Raw genomic sequence first — 24659 nt, 5'->3', positions numbered from 1 at the left:
AAACTGTGACGATGACAGTCCAGAAACATAGATCCACTAAAAGATGGGAATCTAATCATAGTAGCTGCTGAGCCCAATTCTATTTAAGGAGGAGTTCTTAGGGAAGTTCAGACATTAGGGGATAAAAAACAAAAGACACTAAAAATATTTTAGTCCTCTGGTACCTAAAGTTATAGCAAACACTAATACGGCCTGATTCCTAACTAGATTAACATAAAATCTCACACAAAAGGCTTATATTTCCCAGATCTTTTATTAGGTCTGGCTTTCATCATAAAATAAGAGATAATAAAATATTACCAAAAAAACAGTTTGAAGATACAAAACGAGCACCAAAACCAGACTCAGATATACACAGATATTGTAATTATCAGACAATTTAGAATAACTATAATTAGTATGTTAAAGGGCACTAATAGAAAAAGTAGACACCATGTAATACCAGAGGAGTCATATAAGCAGAGAGACACACACTCTAAGAATCAAAAGGAATGCTAGCAATCAACAAGGGCTACATCAGAAACAAAGGATCCCTTCGATGGGTGTAGTCAGCTATTGGTGAGCTTAAAGACCTGTCAATAAAAACTTCCCAGTCTAAAATGCAATGAGGAAAAAAAGGGGAAGGCGCAAAAAGAATGGTGTGATGGTTTCAAAAAGTAATACATGTATAATTGAAATATCAGAAGAAAGAACTATTTGAAGTAGGAGGCAGAGACAGGAGGATCACAGGTTCAAGACCACCCTCAGAAATTTACTGAGACCCTTAGCAACCTAGCAAGAACCTGTTTCAAAATGAAAACTTAAAAAAAAAAAAAAATCCAGGCATGCTGGCGCATGCTTATAATCCCAGCATATGGGAGGCTGAGAGAGGAGGATGGTGGTTTGCAGCCAGCCTCAGCTACTTAGTGAGGCCCTTTGTAACTCAGTGAGATCCTGTTTCAAAATAAAGAATAAAAAAGTAGGGCTAGGAGTGTAGCACACAGATAGAATGCCTCTGGGTTCCATCCCCAGTACTGCAAAAAAAAAAAATTTTTTTTAATTTAAAAAAAAAAGAGGGGTATATCTCAGAGGTAGAACACCCTAGGTTCAATTCTCAGTTCCACAAAGTTAAAAAAAAAACTTATAAAGGAAAAGACATATTTGAAGTAATAGTGCCTGTTATGGCATGAATGTATATATCCCTCCAAAATTTATATATTGAAATTAATTCAAACTCTCAAAATGATGGTATTAAAAAATGGGGCTTTGGAGAGATAATTAGATCATAAGAGGAAAATTCTCATGAGTGGGATCAGTGCCCTTATAAAAGAGGCCCTAATCTGGGAGTGGTGGCACAAGCCTATAATCCTAGTACTTGGGAGGCTGAGACAGGAGAATTACAGGTTTAAAGCCAGCCTCAGCAACTCAATGAGGCCATATCAATTTAGCAAGACCCTGTTCTTAATTTTAAAAACAAAATAAAATAAAATAGGCCTAGGGGTGTAGTTTAGGGTTAAAATGCCCCAAGACTAGGAAAACATAAAGAGAAAGTAAAGTTACAAATTTGAACATGATATTTCAGTTAAACACTCCTTCAGAAATCTTTATATGTAGATCTATGTACCATTTATCAAACTGTCTATGGTAATATAGCTTCTTATGAAAAAATATGAGTCATCTTCTCTAATTCCTTTATAATATTTCAATATATATTATTTAGTTTGGAAAGTTTGGGGTCATTGTATTAGTCCCTGCAGGCTGCTACAACAAAACACAACACACTGGATGCTTTGTAAACAACAAAGATCTATTGTTCACAGTTCTGGAGGCTTGAGAAGTACAGGATGGGAGCCAATAAATTTTCTGTCTAGCGAGGGCCTGGTTCTTAGAGATGGTTACTTTTACTGTGTGTGTGGTACTGGGGATAGGAACCCCAGAAGCATTCTGAGCTACATTCCCAACCCTATTTTTTATTCTTTTTTGTGTGTGTGTGGTACTAATGATGGAACTGAGGGGCATTCTACCTCTGAGCTACACTCCTGCCCTATTTTTTTATTCTTTACTTTGAAACAGGGTCTCAATGAGTTGCAAAGGGCCTCAATAAGTATCAAGGCTGTCCACAAACCTGTGATCCTTCTGTCTCAGCCTCCCAAGTACCGGGATTACAAACGTGTGCCACCATGCCCAGCTGAGATGATTTTTATGCATCCTCACATCACAAAAAGGGTAAACAAACTCCCTAGGACCATATTTATTTGTTTCTGGGGATTGAACCAAGGAAATAATTTACACTGAATTTAAAACACTTTCTGTGCTTACCTACTACCCTTGCCGCCTTTGTGCATTTGGGGGTAAAAAGTTGTTCCCAGGTGTTGGTAAAGGATATAACCAAGTCAATTATCTTTTCTCTAGAGATTAATGGCGTTCATCTAGCCCAGTCTCCCATTCCTTCTGGTTGCAATTGCTTTTATCACTCTTCCCCCTAGATACTGTCATGCAAAATACATTGACTCCCATTTTCAAATAGTTGGAAACCTGAAACAGTTGTACCCATAACAATCTGGTTGTATCTTAACAATATGGCTCCGAGTGGGGACAAAAAGACAAATATTGAATATTGTACATGTTTACATAAATTGAAAATATATTTAATCCAAACAATACTCATTTCACAAGAATCTGGGCCAACAAAAAGAGAGAAACACACTAGATCATTGCTTACGAACAGTGGAATTAAAAGGTGACAAGATTGATGAATAAGAATTTAGGAAATTAAAAATATCATACAAATAAAGCACACTCACTCCTCAGCTTTCCATCCTTTGCCTCAACCAGGTAACTAAGAGTATCCAAATATACCCAAAGCTTTACATGGATGCCTACTTGGTGCCCTCTGCTTCTTCCCCTTCAAATGTCTCCTCTTTTCTCTAATACCCTCCAAACCAATTTCTTTAATCATTCACATTGTGGAAATTCTCCTTCTGGCTCTTGTATTGACATCCCTGGTTGCTCGGTCTCTGATCCCTTCAAACATGTTCCTTGATCCTTCTCCCAAAGCCATCACCACTCTCCAGTAGAGGGAGGCTCTACTGTCTACCCTGATGAGACTCACAGTCTGCCCTGGTGAGACTCTGATAATAGAAATAAGGATTAACAAAACCAGTCCAGGTGACCTTTGCATTGTGTGCTGCCTCCCATCCACTCTCCCTTTCTCCTTTCTCCCCCGGATTATGCTCTACACACACACACACACACACACACACACACACACACACACACACACAATTTTTTCTTCTCTCTCTCTCTCTCTCTCTCTCTCTCTCTCTCTCTCTCTCTCTCTCTCTCTCCCTCCCTCCCTTGATCAAACAATGGCAGGCTCTGCAGCTGTCCCAAGGCCATTGGCTGTTAACAGACCTGGCTTCCCTTTCTAGAGCCTCCTCCCCCTTTAATCTCAAAGTCCAGCTGGTCAGTGAGCAGTCAGAACTGATCCTCCCACTGACTTGCTTACACCAAAATTTGCTTCCTGCCTAGGAGAAATGATGCTAGCCTGGAGCCGAGTGCTGAGAGCCTTGCGCCTGGAGACCTCCTCTCCCAGGATCCCCAAGACATGTCTCTTCCTGAGCTGTGAGTGGAAACTGCGGGAACAGGGGTGAGCAGAGTATCAGCAAAAGGGCAAGGCTAGTCTCTGGAGCCTGCTTCCTAGGATTTAGGAACGTTAGACCCGGATGGGGTTTTAGAGCATGTAACACCACAGCTGGTTCTCATCTTATCTGATCCAAGCCCCCTTCTCAGAATCAATATTTTGTAATGCCCCTTCATCCTTAAATGAAATTCATTCACGGATAATAAAATCTTAATGTCAAAATTAAAACAGCATGCTATATCAGTCATAATAGAAAGCAATTCAAAAGAAAGTACTAAAGTCAATATACAGATGCCCAAGGATGACTACTTTAAAAGAAATAAAGTATCTTTATAAATTTCCACCTTGCCTCTAAGAAGTAGGACCCCTTTCACCCTGATGGCTGACAAGGCAAAGAAGGACAGTGATTTGCACAGAGTCCGGCAAGCAATCCCAGCCGAGACACCAGGCACTGCCTTTCTCCTAAGTTTCTCTTCTCTCCACAGAGGGAACGTGAAATGTGAGGAAGCCTGGGGGAGCCAGATGTTGGCATTTCCTGATTTCCTGATTTCAATTTTGTTTTAAACCCAGGGGAATTCTACCACCAAGTTACACGCTCAGCCCTTTTCTTTTTTTTTTTTTTTTTTAATTTTAAAACAGGGTCTTGCTAGGTTGCTCAGGGTCTCACTAAATTGCTAAGTCTGATCTTAAACCTGAAATCATCCTCCCTGAAGTCATAGCCTCTCAAGTACTGGAATTACAGGAGTAAGCCACCACACCCAGTGTGGCTCCTCAGTTCTATTCTATGTGCTGGAGATTTTCACATGAGTCTTATTTTTTTTATAGGCCTACCAGCTCCTCACCTCCTAGCCAACTGCTTTAAGCAACTCTTTCTTTTATGTTTGTGTTTCATAGTAGATCCTTGTACCCAATGGGCTCTAACGAGGAACTTTTTCCACTCCCTGTTGTGATCAGTTTTGTCTTCATTTTCTCCTTTCCCTTTTCTCTCCCCTTCCATCTCTATTTGCCCACTCACACCCGACAACTGCAGTTTTGTGAAACTTAATACATATCTGATGCTTTACACACTTTACTTCCTTTGATCTTCAACCAAGGTTGCTAGTGAGTATTGTCTTGTTCCACAGACAAGAAGACAGAGCATAAAGAATAATTAAGAAATGTGGCCAAAGGCAGAGACATTTGACAACTCGAGATTAAAAGCCAGGTCTGCAAATGAATGATGTGTGGATGTATGCCTCTACCATCTTGTATTCCATTAAGATATATGACTACATGCACTAATAAAAAAAATTTTTAAAGCCAGGTCTTCCTGACTCCAAACGCAGGGAGAGTCCATGATGCATCATTTTACCCATTCTGATCCAATCCTGTTAGTGTTTCTCCTTTCCCTTAGTTATGATATTTTCCCAGAATATTAATTCTATTTTTTCAGACAAAGTTAAAATTATGCCCAGAATCTTATGCTCAGTAAGAAGGAAACTATACTGAAGGTAGTAGTAATTGAAAAAGCAAGAGAAGCCGGGCGTGGTGGCGCACGCTTGTAATCCCCGCGCTTGGGAGGCAGAGACAGGAGAATCGCGCAGGTTCGAAGCCAGCCGCGCGCGCTGGCTTAGGAGACCCTGTTTCCAAATAAAAAATGTAAAAATAGGTCTGGGAGTGTAGCCCGGAGGTAGAAGGGCTTCCAGGAACCCCAGTACCACCAAAAAAAGCAAGAGAAAATGCTCTCAAAATGGTCCCTTCTTCCACTATTTTACTCCAACCTCAGAGTTGGGCTGATGGTGATAGCAGGTGATTTAGAAATGATAAGTGAGGCTTGCTATGTAGAGACTTCTTTTGGGGGGAGAGGTATTAGTTTTATTTTTTATATTTATAAACTTTTTTTGGTGCATTATAGTCTCACATAATAATGTATTTCAGAGTGATAGTGACATACATGCACACAGCATTTGGTGAGCTCCACCACCACCACCACCACTGCCAGCTCCCTGCCCTCTCCCTCCCCTTCCCCACACATGATATTGAGATTGGCATTGGCATTCTCACATATGTACATAACATCAATGGAAATGCCTTCTATGTTAATTCTCCCTCCTTCTACCGCCATCCTCCTCCTCCACCACCAGCACCACCACCACCACCACTCTGGCTCCATTGGGTTTTCTCCCTTGGTATCTAAAGTCCCTTTGTATCCCAGTTACTACCTAGCTTCTGCATATGAGAGAAAGCATATGGTCTTTAACTTTCTGTGACTGTCTAATCTTATTTGACATAATTTTCTTCAGGTCCATTTATTTCCCTGGAAATGACATAATTATATTCTTCTTTATTGCTGAGTAGAATTCTATTGTGTGTATATCCCATAATTTTGTAACCTGCTCATCTGTTGATGGAGACTTATGTTAGTCCCATAATTTTGTTTTTAGCTAACACAATAATCATACATATTCATGGTAATTCGATGGTGATACATTGGATTATCATTCAATACATGTATACAATCTGTAGTAATCAAATAATGCAATATGTGATACAGTGAATTGCACATTCAATATATGTATGCTTACTAGCATTTCCATCTCCTTATCATTTTTTATGTTTGGATCCTATGAACTCCTTTTTCCTAGTTCTTAAGAACACATTTAATAGTTTATTATAACCTGTAGTCATCCCACTGTGCTGTACAACATTAGGACTCACTCCTATCTAACCGTATGTTGGTACCCTTTAGTCAGCCTCCTTCCATTCTTTCTCTCTACCTCCCCATACTGTAGTAATCATTATTCTGCACTTTTCTTTTATATCAATTTTTAGCTTCCACATATGAAAAATAACATGTCGTATTTGCCTTTCTGTGTCTAGCTTATTTCATTTAACATAATGTTCTCCAATTCCAGTCATTGTGCTGTAAATGACAGGATTCCATTGTTTTTATGTCTGAATAACATTTCATTGTGTGTGTATACCACATTTATTTATTCATTTGCCAATAGACACCTCAATTGATTCCATAATTTGGTTTATAATTAGCTAAGGTTGCAAAATGTATACCCTTTCTTGGTAAATGTGAAGTGACTCCAATGTGCCATTTTCCTAACATATGCCCTATCTCACGAAACAGAAGTGCACAGGGGAGTCCCTGGATGGCAAACAGTGTCCCATTTCCAACTGAGAGCACTCCCACAAAGACTTTTCTAAGAAAAAGTTTAAAATGTGCCCAAGAAGGTCATGTAATTTTTTATCTGCAATATCTCTATTTAGATCACTTCACTGCATTTAGGTTTTCTCCAGAAAGAATGGATTTGGACTGGTTTCTTCTGTTCCTCTTTTATTTTTTTATGGTTTTTCCATTTTCTTTCTTTTTTTTTTTTCTTTTATTGGTATGTTAATAGTCTCAAATCATAATGTAGACCATGGGAGGTGAGAATTCTACCACTGAACCACCAATGCCCCCAGATGAATAAATTGCAAAATTTTGGGAAATACACACAATGGAATTCTACTCAACTATAAAGAGCAAAATCATGTCATTCCCAAGAAGATGGAAAGACCTGGAAAACGTTATGTTAAGTGAGATCAGCCAAGCACAGAAAAAGAAGGGACATATGTTTTCTCTAATATGCTCAAACTAGGGAGCATTAGGAATATCAGATAATGGAGGGGAAACCTCAGCAAAGCTAGAAACGAAGAGTAGGAGAGGAAGAAGGCTGAGGTTGATTAACTGGAGGAGCTACATTCAAATATGTGTATAAATGTGAATGTACCATGGTCAACCTGGACACTCATTGTTGAGAGGAGGGCAGGGGAAGGGGGGAGGGCACCAAGCACAGTCTAAATGTATGCCATTTCTAAGATGATCCACATAAAAATAAAAAAAATATTGTAGAACATGTTGACAGTGGCATACATGCACAGAGTACTCAGTGCCCCCCGCCTCCCCATTTCCCTCTCTCCCAATTCCAAGTGTACAGATTGACAATGGTACATTCATATGTATACACGTGATCTCTTTGTTAATATTACTTGAAGATATACATCTGCATTCCACAAACTGACATTGTTTTTAAAGTAGTTTCTAAAACTTAATTCCTAGATCTCCAGTTTTAAAGTAATTTGGTAATAATTGTTGAAAATAAGGATTCTGAAAATAAGGTGGCTCACGCTTGTAATCCCCACGCTTGGGAGGCGGAGACAGGAGGATCGCGCTGGTTCGGAGCCAGCCATGCTGGCTTAAGAGACCCTGTTTCCAAATAAAAAAGTTAAAAAATAGGTCTGGGAGTGTAGCCCGTGGGAGTGTATCCCGGAGGTAGAAGGGCTTCCAGGAACCCCAGTACCACCAAAAAAAAGAAAAAGAAAAAGAAAAGAAAATAAGGATTCTAAGCCCCAACTTCATGGTTACTAAACCAGAAAGTAGAGCCCTGAAATTTATGCAGGTTTGCTATAGCAAGAGATGTGTTTTGCATATGTATTTTCTGAGATTTAAGCTGTTTACTTTATTTAAGCATTTCCATACAGAAATTTAAGAACAGATATCCTTAAAACTGTAGAAAAATATGTATACCTGATAACTTCCGTCCATAATGAAAGAGAAACCATTTAAAGAAACTAAAACCAAATAAATAAATAAATAAATAAATAAATAGAGGTGCTTATAACCAAAAAAAAAAATGAAGCCAAAAAAATAAAAGGCCTCCTGCTAACATCATGGCTGATCTCAAAAAAGCTCCACTCCAAACAGCAGAAAAAGGGACAGCCTCAGAATCAGACAGATCTCTTGCATGTAAAGGGTATCATCTGTCCCTGTTTGACTTCAACCAAAAGACATGTGTTGAAAGGGTATGAAGGAGTGGAGGGAGGAAGAGAGTGAGGCTGAAACAGCTCGCAGGAGGAGGGAGGATTGGGCACAAAAGGAGGTCTTGAGGAAGGCCAGGCAGGCATGCTGCGATTTCTGGAAGAAACATCACCATGATGGTGTCACTGGTGGAAGGCAGACGCCTGGTATTAATTATTCTTTTGTTGGGAGCACACAAAATGGAACAGAGAAAGAGGGGTGTCACTGATCTTATCAGGAGTTGGATGACACAGGCAGCCACAACCAGTGTCCTCTACAACTGGGGGACAGTTTATAAAGGGAAAGAATCTGCCCTCCAGCCCGAGACCGGAGGGTCCAGTGCAGGGAAGAACTCAAGGGAAAATGTCTCTTCTAACCAGCCACTGTCCCTCACACCTCTGGACCCCATCACAGCTTAACAGGCCTCCAAGGGAGATGAGGATATTAAGATGTGAAGGCCTCTCAAGACACCCAGTGCCTCGGAGGTAATGTCACTGCTGCAACTACAAGACGGATGCAGGGTGAAATCTTTCTTTTATAACTCATTGGCTATCCAAAGTATCAAAGCAGATGTCAAATGTGAGGCATGGCCTATAATTCTTGTACTTGGGAGGCTGAGACAAGAGGATCACAGGTTTGAGGTCAGGTCAACAACTTAGCAAGACCTTCAGGACTTAGTGAGGTCCTGTCTCAAGATTTAAAAAAAAGGTGGGGGGGGGGGACTAAAGGTTTAGCTTGGAGGTAAAAATGCCCCTAGGATTGATCCCCAATACCAAAACAAAAAAAGATAGTGACAAGTTACTTTTTAATTACATAAAATGTTTTGCCAAAATAAGATAAAATTAGCAGGGCATAGTGAAGCATAGATTTAATCTTAGTACTTGGGTGGCTAAGACAGGACGATTCTAGGTTCAGAGCCAGCCTCAACAATTTAACAAGGCTTTCAGCAACCTAGTGAGACCCTATTTCCAAATAAAAATAAAATAAAATAGGCCTGGAGGATCAATCACCAGTACCACAAAAATAGATGAGATTTGCATTTTAATAAATCACACTGTAAAATTAAACAAATAAATAAATAAATCACACTGTGTGCATTGTGTATTTAACCTTTTTAGGAAGCTCTTGGTAAATTGTCCCTCTCAGTTGAAACTAGTTGTAGATGTTTAAAAAAAATGTCATATTTGCTCATCTATAGTATCTCCTTCTTTGTCTGGAGTTTCTCCTATGACCCATTTTCTCCCTAGTTTTTACATATTAGGGAGAGCATCTGATTCCTTATTTTTTGAGACTAACTAATCTCACTTAACATAATGTTCTCCAGTTCCCTCCATTTCCCTGTAAACAACATAATTTAGTTCTTTATGGCTGAGTAAAATTCCATTGTGTACATATCCCATAGTTTTGTAATCCATTTATCTTTTGATGAACATCTTGGCTGGTTCCATAGTTTGGCAATTGTAAATTGAGCAGCTATGAACATAGATATGCACGCATCTGTTTGGTAGTTTGGTTTCCATCCCTTTGAGTAGACAGGCAGAAATGTATTGCTGGATCTTATAGTAAGTTAATTCTCATTCTTCTGAGGATCTTCCATACTGTTTTTCAAAGTGGTTGCACTAATTTAAAATCCCTCCAACAATGTATTAGAGTATGCACATGTACACTTTCCAAGAATCCAAGATAAACTTTATTAACCCTCAATGCTTAAAACACAGGCTTCTTTGAATAAAAAATGCATGCAATTATCTAGACATTTAGATTTTATATATTTTGGAAAATAATGTAAACCAAAACATTCTTATTTTTATCATGTATGAATTCGCCTTATTTGCTCACCTATAGTAGGTTCTTGATAGTTTCCTTTGCTGTACAGAAGCTCTTTAGTTTAATGCAATCCCACATAGGCGACCTGAGGGGGAGGGGAGGGGGAAGAGGGAAAGTTCCTAATGTGCGTGATGTACATTCACAAACATATCAAAGTCAAACATAAGGAGGGAGGGGGAGGGAATGGGGTGAGAAATGGGGAAGGGCTAAGTGGGTGATGTGTACATGTATGCTTCTACCATCTTGTACTCCATTAAGATGTATGACTACAATGTACTAATAAAAAAATAAAAATAAAAAATAAATAAGTCTGTATCGTTATAAAGAAAATTTCTCGAGACTCTCCAAAATCCCACAGGGGTTGATTTTTCACACTTACCTTGCTCAACAGAATTTTTTTCTTCTTGATATGATTTTTGGGACGTTAAAGTGATTTGTCTCTTGTGGAACTCTGAGAATAAGCAGCTAGTAAATTAAATCCAGTTACCCAGATGACATTTATCACAGGAGAGTGGTATTATTGTCTGAATTAAATTTCATTTTAATGTTTTAAGTTGTCCATGTGAACTGAAGTGAAAATTGGTAAATTGAATAAAAAATCCATAACTGTCATCTGTGTTTAATCTAAAAAGGCAATAACAGATAAGTTAAAAAATAAAAAAAGGAATGTAAAAATACCTATTCAGGAATAGGCCTGGAGCCGGGCGTGGTTGCACACGCCTGTAATCCCAATACTTGGGAGGCTGAGACAGGAGGATTGCAGGTTTGAAGTCAGCTTCAAGAACTTGGCAAGGCCCTCAGCAACTTAGCAACACCTTATTTCAAAATACAAATAAAAAGAGCTGGAGATGTAGCTCAGAAGTAGAATGCCACTAGGCTTAATTCCCAGTGCCAATAAAGGAGAGAAAGAATTAAGGGAGGGGGAAAAAGAGGGAAAACTGAACTGTAATTAAACTGTAGTTCAGTTTAATTAAACCAAATCTCGGTTACCCCTTCCCCCACCCAGCCCCATTCCATATGGACACACATACATGTACAAGTGCATGTATGCACATGTGCAATTTCCAAGAATTCAAGATAAACTATTAACCCTCAGTGCTTACGTCATCCTCAAAACACAGGCTTTTTTGAATAAAGAATGCATACAATTATCTAGCTATTTAGATTTTATATTTTTGGAAAATAATATGAACCAAAACATTTTTACTTTTTTCATCCATTAATTATCATTAATTACTGTCACTTTTGAGTTTGTGTTTATTGAGCAGGGTAGTAGTTTTTCAGGTATCATAGAGATTTGCTTTACTTATTAACTAATGATCTTTCCTACGTGCTTGTTTTCTCCCTGTCTCTTCGCCCCTCCTCTCTGTCTTCCATCCTTTCTTTCCTTTCTTCAGGCATAGTTTATGTTTCATTCGCAGCCTTCACTTCCACGTCATATTCTTACTCCTTTGGTGTGTGAATGAACGGACACTCTTTGTCTGTTTAAAATCCCTGCTTTGCATCAGGTGTTTCTCTCCGTCACCCTACCCTCTCCAGCCTGCTCTTGTCGTTTCTACAACCTTGGACTCAGGAGAGTGTGCAGCCTCCTTTGTGGGCAGCTTTGATTTTACAAATAGGAGTGAGACTGATGGAGTAAAGGGATTTTGAATTCTCAGAAACACTCAAAAAAAAAAGTTTCCTGTATCAAAAGAGTAACTAATGCAGAGAAGCACTGGGCAAAGCTTTTCAAAAGGTGAGATTCTGAGAAAACTTCAGCTATTTTTTTTTTTTTTTTGGTGATTTCTATGCACGCATAGCCAAAAGCCACTGGCTTTTAAAGTAAAAGCAAATTAATGGTATTAGTGATTATTTAGAGCAGAAAAGTGAGTGGAATCTCTTGGAAAGAAAATGCATACGGAGGTGTTACTTTCCAGTTTCATTTAGAAACACAATTGTGCATTGTGTTTCTCAGGACTGTGACTTGATAGTCACACAGAACATTTCATTCAGGCACAAACCTTCATGCCGAATAAGAGGCATGACTTCCGCGGCTCTTTCCCCTTGTGAAAATATCTTGATATTGCCCTTGAATCTTCAAACTTTGGAGCATTCTTTTCCGAGAGTACTTAGAAGACACCTCTTTCAGCTCTGATATTCTCTGATTCCGTTTTCCCATCTCACTGCTACAGAGACGTTAAAGTCTGTGCTGGTGACAGTGGCCAAGAAACGAAAAAGAGTGCCAGGCTGGGAGTCGGAGACCTGGAATCACATTCTTGTTCTTCATCCGACTAGGTTAGGGATTTTAAACAAATTTTTATCACCTTAGAAAAATGAACATTGATCCCCTCCCTAAAAGAAAATAAAATCTAAGGTCTCTCCTCGCTCCAAATATTTACTGCTTCCTCTGGCTCTTTCTTTTTTGCCACAGTCCTGACAGGCTGCCTGACAGCCTTTTGTTTAGGAGGTTTTGTCTTCCAGATCTATTTGCAGGAATCTATTAACACAACATTGTCTGGCACCTATTCTCCTCATTTCCTGGAAAAATAGTCAGAAGCCATAAATTGCATGTTTATTGAGAAAGACAATCAGGTAAACCATGACATTGCTCAGTATCCCCTTGTGCTTTCCTGAACGAGATTCAAGAGGAAATATATTTACTTTTTCCTTCAGAAAATTTATTATTGAGATGTCTTAGTTTTTAAATCTAAAGTAAACTTTGATTTGAACGATGTTTTTGAAACTAAGAAACTTGCCTGAGGGACTTGATGCAGGTTGATTATCAGGTTTTGCTCAGGTCCCTAACTTCCTTCACTCTCAGCTGCTGCTTCCTGGACATCTCTAACCACGCTTGGTCTTCACACAAAACCCAGGATGCCGCCATGTGACTTCTCACCTGAAAAATACCAGGTAAGACTTAGCACTTCCACAAAACGTAGAGAAGTGGGGAGTCTCAACTAGTTCTAGTTACTCCCTCAAGAAGGCCCCACAAATGGCCCTGCTCGCCACTAAGCAGTCCCAGTCCAGGTATTCTATTGTTTAAGTCACTGGGAACATCAGATGCTCTGTACCATTTACCACCAGTGATTAATTGATGTGCATGTGGGAGAGACAGAGAGGGATAGATAGTACAAGAGGCCATACACTACACACCACACCACAGCGCATGTGTTGTGAGGATACACACATCACAACGTGATGGTGCACATCTGCTTTAAAAACTGTTGTTTCTATTTGACAAACTCGCCTGGAAATTCATGATTTGACTTCCTTGACTCCTTCACCCAAAGTTATAAAATTATTTTTTTGTTGTCAGACTGCCTCTCTCTATTTCAGAGAGAGAGAGAGAGAGAGAGAGAGAGAGAGAGAGAGAGAGAGAGAGAGAGAGAAACTCTTTACATAATACTCATAGTTCAAAAAAGAGCGAGACAATGGAGAAAGGTTTTATAATTAAAACATTAACCTTTCCAGCATTTCATTTACTTCTTATTTTCAAAAGGAAAGCCACAGCAATGAAAAGCTACAGACATTCAGACATTACTTCCAAAGTCCTTACTTTTTATAGCTAAAATCAACTTAAAAAGCCAAGACTTTCTATTGAGAAGTAGAAATTTCAGTCCCCTCTCTTCCACTTGGCTCTAGAATGGGATCAAAAGACTATAAATAATAATTTCACCTACTTAAAAGAAAGTTTTTGTTTCTTGCTAGAAGGATACTGGGTAAATACACAGTTGGGGCTCTATGGAGCAGAGTGCCATGTCCTGTTCACTGGAGATGAGGTGCTGGCACATGAACCTGTTGATGATCTAATAAGAATGTGGACAAAAGTAAGAGAGAGGTTCTAATCCTGTTCATCCACAGTCTCTTCCCTACAGCCGTGCCCTGGAAATCCACAAGCACCATCTTCCTTCGATTGCAATAACGTATTTCCAGAAGCCCTTGCTGCTCCACCAGGGGCACATGGAGTGGCTCTTTGATTATGAGGGAAACAGATACTTGGATTTCTTTTCTGGGATTGCCACTGTCAGCGTTGGCCACTGCCACCCGTGAGTAGCCTGGGAAGCCAGAGGTTTTCACTTCAGAAGGAAACAATCATGTAGTAACTTAGAACCTTTCATTCATTCATCCTGGTTTAAAAAATATCTATTTCAGACAAGCGTGGTGGCACACACTTGTGATCCTCACTTGGGAGGCTGAGACGGGAGGATCACAGCCAGCCTCAGCTACTTAGTGAAGCCCTCCGCAACTTAGTGAGACCCTGTTTCAATATAATGAATGAAAAATAGGGCTGGGGGTATAGCTTGGAGGAAGAATGCCCCTGGGTTCAATCCTCAGAACCAAATATATGTGTGTGTGTGTGTGTGTGTGTGTGTGTGTGTGTGTGTGTTGTGTGTGTGTAGCTGACCTTCTCCCACATGCTTTCTTGGGTTAAAATTTTTGACATTGCAAACTTTTGTCATTCTCTTTACCCATGCAGTATGGCCTGCTCCATACAAATGGAGGGTTTCCACATGTGTTTTTTGCTGGTTAACACTTTCCAAACAGAGAGGTGCCCTGCAGAAAGGATGGCAAGGAAGGGAAAAGGCTCTTAGAGAAGCATGGAGACAGAATTGTGGGATTAGGGACAGTGAGAGATGGGAACTGACCTCTAGCCTGGGGATCTATTTTCATGGTTTCCGAGTGATGGTTAAGGAAAGGAAGAGCAATATGAGACAAAAGTAGTCCTTGCTGGAACTTACTTAGAAGTGTATGGACAAGTAAGTCTTGAGACCTTCTGAAGCCTTGGTCACAAACCCCACACACACACTCCCTGCAGCAGGTTCTCTGGTGGCACTTTTGGTTTCTCAGCCACCACTTCATCTCAATACCTGTTCTCTCTTGCTCTAAAACTAACATGAAGTGGGAAGAAAAGAAGCAGCAAGTCTAACATAAGTTGAATAGGTTGAGGACTTCCCATCACAGCAGCAGCCCAAGGGTGTCCCCAGCCGGTGAGGAGTGGGCCAAGCCACCCAGCCCGGCCCTCGCCTTCTCCATGCTATTTTTCCCCTTTCCTCTCCAGGAGCCACTCATACAAGGCCCCGAGGAGCATCCAAAATAAATTGCAGATACAATTTAAGGCAGTGCAAACATAGAAAAAATGAAATAGAGAACAATCTTAAACACTGTGGTTGAATCCTTCCAATAGTGTTGACATTGTCTCTGCTAGCCCGCTACTCTCACAACCTCTAGACTTCTAATCACCATTTGACCCCAATGCAAGTGACCCAGTCTCTTTTCTTAGTTCTCTGCTCTTCTCTCTTTACTCTCCTCCTCCTCCCTTATTATTTTCCAACATAGAATTGACCTCACCTCATTTTTCTACCCCTGCTTATCTAGTTACTATATTTTCTACTGCCTGGCCTAACTACATCTTCAGCCCTGGTCCTCTCTAAACTACATTAAAAGTTTAATGAACCCTGAGCAGATGTCAAGATGCCCCAAATTTTCCACTGCCATCTAGGATACCTCCCAAACCATGGCATTCCACCAGCAGTTCAAATTCAATATTTCTAAGACTTAATCCATCATCTCCACAAAACTGTTTCTATTCATGTATTCATTTACTCAAGGAGCATATATGAACTACCTGTCCTGGAAAGATAGCTGGGAGCTAGACAATGGCTGTATTTCTCAACTGTTCCTGTGATTTGCCTAGCATTAAAGGCAAGGATGTTGAAGTCATCTTTGACTCTCCCTACAGCCAACCTGGTGCTATATAGACCAGTTTCCCTTTCTCTTAAATGTCTCTCCTTTTGGCCCCTCTCCCACTGATTCCCATTTGCACAGTGTTCCAGGAGCTCTTTCTCTCCCTGTGGGCCACCTTGCTCACCTAACTAGCCCCCACATCACCAGTAATCTGCCCTTCATGCTACACTTCATGTGGCTCTTAGATTTATTTTTCTAAGCAATGCTGCTTCTAAGTTTCTCTTCTTTTTAAGAGTTTACACACCACAATTTTCTAATGTGAGATTCATAGAACACCAATCACAGGGGTCACTGTGGAAAAGCGTCCCATGAGAAAATAAGTGTAGGAAACACTTTAAATTCTATCTTCCTCCTAGAAAAGAACAGTGTACATTAGCCCATTACGGGTACTAAGTCTCCTGCGTACAAAATCTATTTAATCTGGCATTTCTCAAATTTATTGAACCACTTGGCACATGTGTGTATGTGTGACAGATAGTAATAACAGACAGGATTCATATGAAACATACCTTAGCAATTGCTGTCTTTTAGATCAAGTTGAAACACCTTGACCTGCCTTTCTATGGCTTTCCTGGTCAGGCCCTACATATCTATCTAGCCCTACTGTCCCTCGCAATAAACCTTCTGATTCTGTAAGGTTGCTCTGCTCCTTCAAAGAATGTGGTTTTATTGTTCCAAAATACTCATCAACACTGACCACTGCTCAGACCCAGGTATTAGAATTCCCTTTAAAGGAAAATCTGTTGATCTTGCATATATATGCTTGATGAATTGTGCATGTGCACATGCACATGTGTGTGTGTGTGTGTGTGTGTGTGTGATTTTTATTAAAAAAAACAGTCTCACTAATTTCTGAGAGCCTTACTAAGTTGCTGAGGCTGGCTTCGAACCTGCAATCCTCCTATCTCAGCCTCACAAGTACTGGGATTACAGGTACTCGGCTAGATTTACCATGCTCAGCAAGACCTACAGTTCTTTAGAAAACTAAAATGGTAGAATACCTAGGCTTACTTCTAAGTTATCTCTATTTTCCAGACTGTTCAAAGGATGGTTAATAAGAAAATGTGGTTCGAAGAAATTCTATGCCCAAACTCCCTCCAGTTAGAGTAGGAATTTCTTTTCTGGCAATCATATAGTCTCTGTCTGAACATTTGTCTAGAAGACATCACCTGTTGAGGCAGCCCATCCCATTGCCCCACATCTCTAGTGGTTAGAGAAGTTGTTTCTCATGTGTGTACTAACCTTCCTCTTGACACAGAAGTAGCCTGGTATGTGGGCTCAGTGACTCAAGTGTTGGAAGGACACTCCTGCTAGCAATGACGCTGCTCTCTGTGTATCCAGGAAGGTAAATGCAGCAGCACAGAAGCAGCTTGACCGTCTGTGGCACACGGGTTCTATCTTCTTCCACCCTCCAATTCACGAGTATGCAGAGATGCTTTCGGCACTTTTCCCCGAGCCTCTCAAGGTACGGTTCTCCAGTTCAAAGGGATAGGAGTCTTGGCATCCCAAAGGATGCCCAAGGAAGCTGGAAATTTGGTCTGTGTATTAAACATCTGTTATGGTTTGAGACTGACCCAGATCTGAAAGCAATCAAACAGAAGACTTTACGAATTGCTGTGAAATAAGACAGCAGCATGCACGTGCATTCTCACTGAGCCTCAGACCAAGCCTTGGCCTCTCCCTTTAGCATGACTTTGCAGAAAGCACTTCCCAGAAGCTGATTCTTCCTGATGTTCTCGCCTATGTCCTTTGAAGGTTTTCACCCACCTCTTTGAACTGCAACCCTTTTGCAAGTTATTTTGCACTTTTTCTTTTGCAAGGAGTCGAGTCATTTTTTATAAATATCGGTCTAAAATGCACTTACATATTTTTGCCAAATACGATGGTTTTCTTTATCTGAAATGACTGAGTTTTTAAAGTGACTTGAGAGGCAAACATGTTGGCCAAAATTCAGTTAGGCATTAAATGAATCAATACAGATGAGGGCCCAGAACAGTGCCCAGTACCTGCTCTTATCTATTATTTTGCTTTTTGTCTAGATACTGAATTTACTGCTCTATAATATAGAATAGACAAAGAGACTTGGGATAGCTGCAACTTATGTTCAGGCCCAGATATTCATGGAAGATTAGAAGAAGGGTAGTCTACAAAGTCCGGAGCACAGACCTCCTAGCCCCCTGTCTGGAGGACCCAGTTCCCTGCAGTTTCCCTCATTCTTTTGTCCAGGATGAGAAGCACTTTTTGTTTGTTCATTTGTATTTGCAACATTCACACAGACAGCACAGACAGCTTGGACAACCCCTGGGTTGCAGAGTCAGGGGTCCTGCCTCGTTCCTAGCCTTATAAATCAGGTAGGATGGGTTAGGCTCAAGAGCCAAAGGTCCCATCCTCAGATACACCCAGTCACTAATCACTGTGTCTCAGCAAGTCTCCCCACCCATCTTAGCATTTTGTTGATCATAAATATAGCCAACAAATATCCAGAATATCTTAAGACTGAGATAACCATATAGCCATTTTTTTTTATTTCTAGCACTTATAAGCTGCTCAATGAAGGGCTTTGGGCTTGATATCAATAGTTAAGTGATAGGACTGCTAGGTAACACAAGCTGGTCTGAAGGTAACTCTCCTTAATAACCAGAGGCTGGGATACACAGTCCTCAGCAAATTTGAATGACTTAAGAAGCTAAAGCATGAGGTATGTGTCTTCCTTTCCCCTCCAGGTCATTTTCTTGGTGAACAGTGGCTCAGAAGCCAATGACCTGGCCATGCTGATGGCCAGAGCACACTCAAATAACACAGACATCATTTCTTTCAGGTAACTATAATTTGGAATATGCAACTTTAGTGATAATGACTTAGCCCGTACTGTATGTGCATCTTCACATTACTGCATGGAAATGAAGAGGACTTTTCCCAGGGATATCTTTTCAATTTTAAGTTATGGGGCAGAATTAGTCGAGTGAATGTGACAACTAGATAACCTCATTGGCCTCAGAAACCCTCAATGACGTGGGGAGGGAACCCAGGTGAAAGCCAACCAAGTGCTGTGGCGCGTATGTCATGATCACTGTGAACTACATTATTATGTGAGACTATAATGCACAAAAAAGTATTTTTATTTTTTTATGTATTTATTTATTTATTTATTTATTTATTTATTTATTTTTGGTGGTACTGGGGTTCCTGGAAGCCCTTCTACCTCTGGGCTACACTCCCAGACCTATTTTTACATTTTTATTTGGAAACAGGATCTCCTAAGCCAGCACACGGCTGGCTTCAAACCTGCGCGATCCTCCTGTCTCCGCCTCCCAACCGTGGGGATTACAAGCGTGCGCTACCATGCCCGGCAAAAAAGTATTTTTAAAAAAGCAAAAAAATATATTTTTAAAAAAGCCCTCAGTGACTATCCTAATATTAAAAATAATTTTTAAAAAACAGCTGCATGTGGTGGCACAGTCCTGCAATCCCAGTACTTGGGAGGCTGAGACAGGAGGATTGTAGGTTCAAGGACAACCTCAGCAAGTAGTGAGCCTTTCATCAACCTAGCAAGATCCTGTCTCAAAAAATAAAAATAAAAATAATAGGACTAGGGGTGTAGCTTGGAGGTTTAATGCCCTCAGTTTCAATTCTCAGTGCCACATAACAAATAATAATAATAATAATAATAATAATAATAATAATAAATTAATTTTATTCATAATTTTTCTCTTATCTCATTTAAATGGACTCTTATAAGGCTTATATGAAAGATAGAGCTGGGCATGGTGGTGCACGCTTGTAATCCCAGCATTTGGGAGGCTGAGACAAAGGATCATGGTTCACAGACAGCCTCAGCTACTTAGTGAGGTCCTCTGCAACTCAGTGAGACCCTGTTTCAAATTAAAAAATTAAAAAAAATAAGGCTGGAGGTGTAGCTGAGAGGTAGAATGCCCCTTGGTTCCATCCCCAGTACTGAAAAAAAAGAAAGATAGGAGTTACTTATATTAAAAGTTTATAGAATGAAAAAATAGTACCATTTTTTAATCTGTCTGGCTATAATTTCTGTCAAAATTCAAAGATTTTATATCATCCTTATCAAATATATTACATATTTTATAAAAGTTCACAGGTTGTTATCACAAGCATAACAAACAGTTGGTATCAAAGAAATAATTTACTAAAGAACTTTAATTACTATTTTACCAAAATAACACAAATATCTATGTCCAGAGAAGTACTGAGCATTTGAAGAAACAATAGCAGTACAAGTGTTTAACACACGCTGTGTCTCCTCTTTCAAGATCTGTTACTATTCTCTCCAGTAGTCTTAAATGTTCATGGAAGGGTTTGATTTGGGAAACTACCAAGATTCGTCAGGCTGACTTATACTCATTATGACTGTAACTGGTTCAACAGAAACAAAATTTGTGTTTCTTATCTTCCAACTTAGGTGATTTATAACACTCTTAAAGAGGATTCCCCAAAGGTATAGAGCAACAGCTATACCACAGGAAGTAATATTTGTCTCACCACGGTGACTGTGTTAAAGACTATCTATCACTCACTGAACATAAAGTTTCCAGTACGCTGATAGAAATGTGTCTCGCTCCTTTTGAGTTAACAGAATCAGGTCCTAGAGTCAGGATTCTTGGCCAAATGATCCCCAAAATGCTTTCCATAATTTCAAATCTTTGATACCAGTTGAAAAGATTAAAAAAATACATTTTCTTGATATGGGCTTGAGAGAGTTCCTAGGAGTCATCAGAACTAAATGTTCCTATCTTTCTACTTCATCTCTGTTGCCTTCATAGATTTTTTTTCTTTTGTTCTATTTAGACCAATGATAAGAGAAGTGACCTTGACCTCAACCTCCCCTCATTTTTCTCTGCAGAGGAGCCTACCATGGATGCAGTCCTTATACCCTTGGCTTGACAAACATAGTGAATTCCAGGACAGAACTCCCCAGTGGGATGGGTTGTCAATCTGTGAGTTCTGAGCTTTTTGTCTTGTTTCTCTAAAGACCCAGGGTCAAATTTTCCTGAGATTAGGATTAGATGCTAATATAAAACCTATCATTAATCAGAGGCTCAATTTGACTTAATTGAACTGAAGACCATTTGGGGAAAATGTTTCTTAGAATGGCCTTGAGAGTCTGAGTAATAATTAATCATGGAGTTTTCAATTTTATTGTGCTTGTACGTGCAATCAAGTAAACCCAGGGCTCCGAGAACCTTGAGCACAACATTTCTATGGAGTCCTCACTGTCCTAATCTTCTCACATGCTGTACCCATCTTTTCAGCATCACAATCAGATACTTAATTATCCTTATTCTTTCAGATGCCCTCATCCTCCAAACCCTTGAGAAAGTTGATTCTAGACTAACATAAAATCAATCTTCTTTGTAGAGTGCCCACATAAGTAATTTCTAAGAAAAAAAAAAAAAGGTGTCTCTTCAAAGCAGAATATTGGATTTTCATCCTAAGGGAGGAAGGAATCTCCGTATCAAATTAAGAAGCCCTCTTGCTTTGATTGCTACCATATGCTCCTCCAGACTGGCTGTCTTGTGGTTTTGTTTTGCCAAAATTCTTCTTTTGTCCTTTACAGACAATGTGCCCTGATGTTTTCCGTGGACTTTGGGGAGGAAGCCACTGTCGAGATTCCCCAGTGCAAACAACTAGGAAATGCAGCTGTGAACCAGGTCTAATTGGGCAGGGAGGGAGGGACAGAGTGGGGGGTCCAGAGAGATGAGGAACCTGGGGGAGGCAGAACCATTCCTGAGTGAGCCCTCAGATTTGGAAGAATGGGAACAGGAAAGGAGAAAAATAAAACAAAGGAAACAAAAGTGGAAGGTACTACATGATGCTTCCTTGAATCACTGCTTCTCCTGCCTATCACTGCTTTACTATCAGCAGGCCCATCTGGCCATGTAGGAAAAGTAGCTCATGCTATCAGAGATATATTAAAAAGCAAACTATCATCGGCTCTTAAGTAAAGGAGCTCTATGCATGTGTCACACTGGTAACATTTTTTTCTTTTTTTTTTTTTGTGGTACTGGGGGTGAAACCCAGAGGCTTTCTACCTCTGGGCTATACTCCCAGACCTATATTTTTATACTTTATTTGGAAACAGGGTCTCACTAAGTTGCTGAGAGCCTCACTAAGTAGCTGAGGCTGGCTTCGAACCTATGTGATCCTCCTGTCTCAGCCTCACAAGTGGGGGGGATTACAAGCATGCGCCACCACGCCTGGCTACACTGGTAACAATTTTAAAAGCAAACAAGGCAGGTGGGATGATTTACCAATTCCCAATGGGAGAAGGGAAGAGGGAAGAAAACACATTGGCTAATCTCAAAACTCCAGTCTAGAAATTCTCCAGGGACTGGGAATGCCAACCAAAGTGAGAGCATCTGTCAAAGCACATGGCCATGACTGGAGGCTGCTGACATCTCTTGCAAAAGCCTTCAAGGCATTATAGCAAGGGAACTTTGTAGTTATCAATCACGTTTTTATTTGCATTCGTCACTTATTCTTCACGGGAACATCGTCTGCTTTTTGCTAGTCAACAAATTCTACCTCTGATTTGTCAACACAGTACAGGACCTTTGGAATAGCAGCTCCTCAGTAGTTCTAGGGGAAAAAACTAATTTCTACAGCCAAAAGTCCTTTAATGGAATAGTATGAGTCAGCCAGTGTAGAGAGAAAATGAAAGAAGCCTTTAAAAAATCAGTTTAAAAGGAAGAAGATTCACAGTCATCTTAAGATTCATATGGCAAAAGAGAAGAAGGAGGATGAAAGAAAGAGTGTTTTAGGCCACAACAAAATGTCATGGTCACTGAATTTAAAAACACAAAGACATTTAAAGCTATAACTCAAACTTTCCACTTTAAAGACCAGAAAAATAAAGTTAACATATAAGAAGGAGAAAAGCTCATATCTGATCCCAAGTCTCCTGACCCCAAAGCCATTTCCTCTAAGACCTGTGGCCAACTTCATTCACTCCTATCTGAATGAGCCCAGGCTGAAAGATAATTCCTGTTATTCTGGTGGCGATTGAGGAAATGCACAGGGATGAGATCTAGATTCCACTCCCAGCACTGCTGCAGTTCACCTGTGAGCAAGCACCACCCTTGACTGTGTTTAACTCACTTGTAAAACAGAGATAGAACTACCTGCCCCACATACACACACACTCCCATCATAGCACATCATGAAATCAGGGTATACAATGCTTTTTTTAGAGGAAGGCAGTAAGTAGCAACTTCAAGTTTAAGATTTCCTTGACTTAAAGCCTTATGTGAATATGTATACATCTGTAGGCATCAAGACCTAAAATCAGCTCAATGCACCTCACAGAGCTCAGTCCATCTGCACAAGCACCAGCGCAGAGTCTAGCAGACCAAAGAGCTCAAGAGTTGGTCATTTCCCTCCCTTTCTACTATGTTCCCTGTCTCTCCATCTTCTCTGCATCCTTCCTGTTTGAGGCCTTTTCCTCTATCTCAGACCAGTATGAAAACACCAGAAATCCACGGTCATCTCTCAAGTGGCATCCAGAGGCTAATAGTGATGGTCATATATTTCTGTTTTTCTGATCTGTTGTCTTTGGTATATGTGAACTCAGCTCTTTTCTTAACTCTCATCTTCAAGAGACAAGACTGATAACATCTCTTTAAATAGGACTGAAACAAAAGAAAAGGGACTCCAGCCTTCTCCAGTGCCTGTGGGACTCAAGAAGTGTTTGGCCTTTGTTCTCAGATTGGTGTATTCACAGATGCAGCCCAACACATTAAGTGTCTTTGAGTATAGATAGTCCTGGCTCTCAATTCCTCTTTAGTTGTTCATTGAATGAATGCATGTGCCAATCATGATAGGTATACATTCCTTTTATTTCAGAATTATGTCATTATATCTCGGCTTAGGCATAAGGTCACTTCATGAGCCTAATATAGATTTTTATGTGGCATATTTCATTATCTTAGTCTCCCTACCTCCCAAGATTGTTTCTCTCTAGAGGTACTTTTTGATGAAATTCAAGTCCTAAGTTTTATGATGAAATTCACCCCATCACCCACTGCCCCCACAATGTACCAAACTTGGCACTGATCATATCATTCTTCTCCTTTTAGACGGAAAGTTATTTTTCTTAAAAATTGTTCTTCCTTGGCTTCTGACTCCATTTAACTCTTTCTGTACCACCAAATAATCTCGTCCATAGCCACTCTATTGGAGTACCCAGCAGAGCATCTACATTTCTTTGATGTTGCCATGGAGACACCAACACACCAAGTCTCTCTCTAGAGGTGGCCTGACTTAAAGTTACAGCAATGAACCAATGAAGCAAGCATGAAATAAGAGGCAAACAGACTAGATGACCCCTCTCATCACTGCATACGTGGGCAGATGAGAAAAATCATGAAATGTCTACTGCAGGTGCAAACAAAACCTTCCTTTGTGTAGAGTTAAGCCTTTAGAGTTGATTTTTCTCCATTCTTTGACTTTTCTACTTACAAAAGAGCTTGCTAAATCTCCAAATTATGCCCTTTGAACATATATTCGATCCATCCTTTCACATCACCCAAGGCTCTTTTTTTCTTCCTTTTTTAGTGAAAACATGGAATTTCACTCTCTAGAAGCATAGATTTATTTATCCTGTATCTTCTTCCCTCGAAACAAAATAAG

General features: G+C 40.0%; 1 protein-coding gene across 1 annotated transcript in view; it reads left to right on the top strand.

Moving 5' to 3' along the window:
• Positions 1-3515: 3515 nt before the first annotated feature.
• Positions 3516-24659, top strand: part of AGXT2 (alanine--glyoxylate aminotransferase 2) — a gene marked incomplete at both ends in the record, with an annotated part of 41029 nt that continues 19885 nt past the window's right edge. Inside the window, 7 exons of the mRNA XM_080705670.1 lie at positions 3516-3603; positions 13078-13166; positions 14118-14302; positions 17343-17466; positions 18725-18819; positions 20875-20968; positions 21589-21682. Coding sequence (XP_080561796.1) covers positions 3516-3603; positions 13078-13166; positions 14118-14302; positions 17343-17466; positions 18725-18819; positions 20875-20968; positions 21589-21682 — 769 coding nt within the window. The remainder of the gene's footprint in view (positions 3604-13077; positions 13167-14117; positions 14303-17342; positions 17467-18724; positions 18820-20874; positions 20969-21588; positions 21683-24659) is intronic.

Source organism: Muscardinus avellanarius, assembly GCF_963383645.1.
Source record: "Muscardinus avellanarius genome assembly, chromosome: 1".
Taxonomy (NCBI): domain Eukaryota; kingdom Metazoa; phylum Chordata; class Mammalia; order Rodentia; family Gliridae; genus Muscardinus; species Muscardinus avellanarius.
Note: the sequence above shows the minus strand (reverse complement) of the source record. Positions and strands in the feature narration are given on the sequence as shown.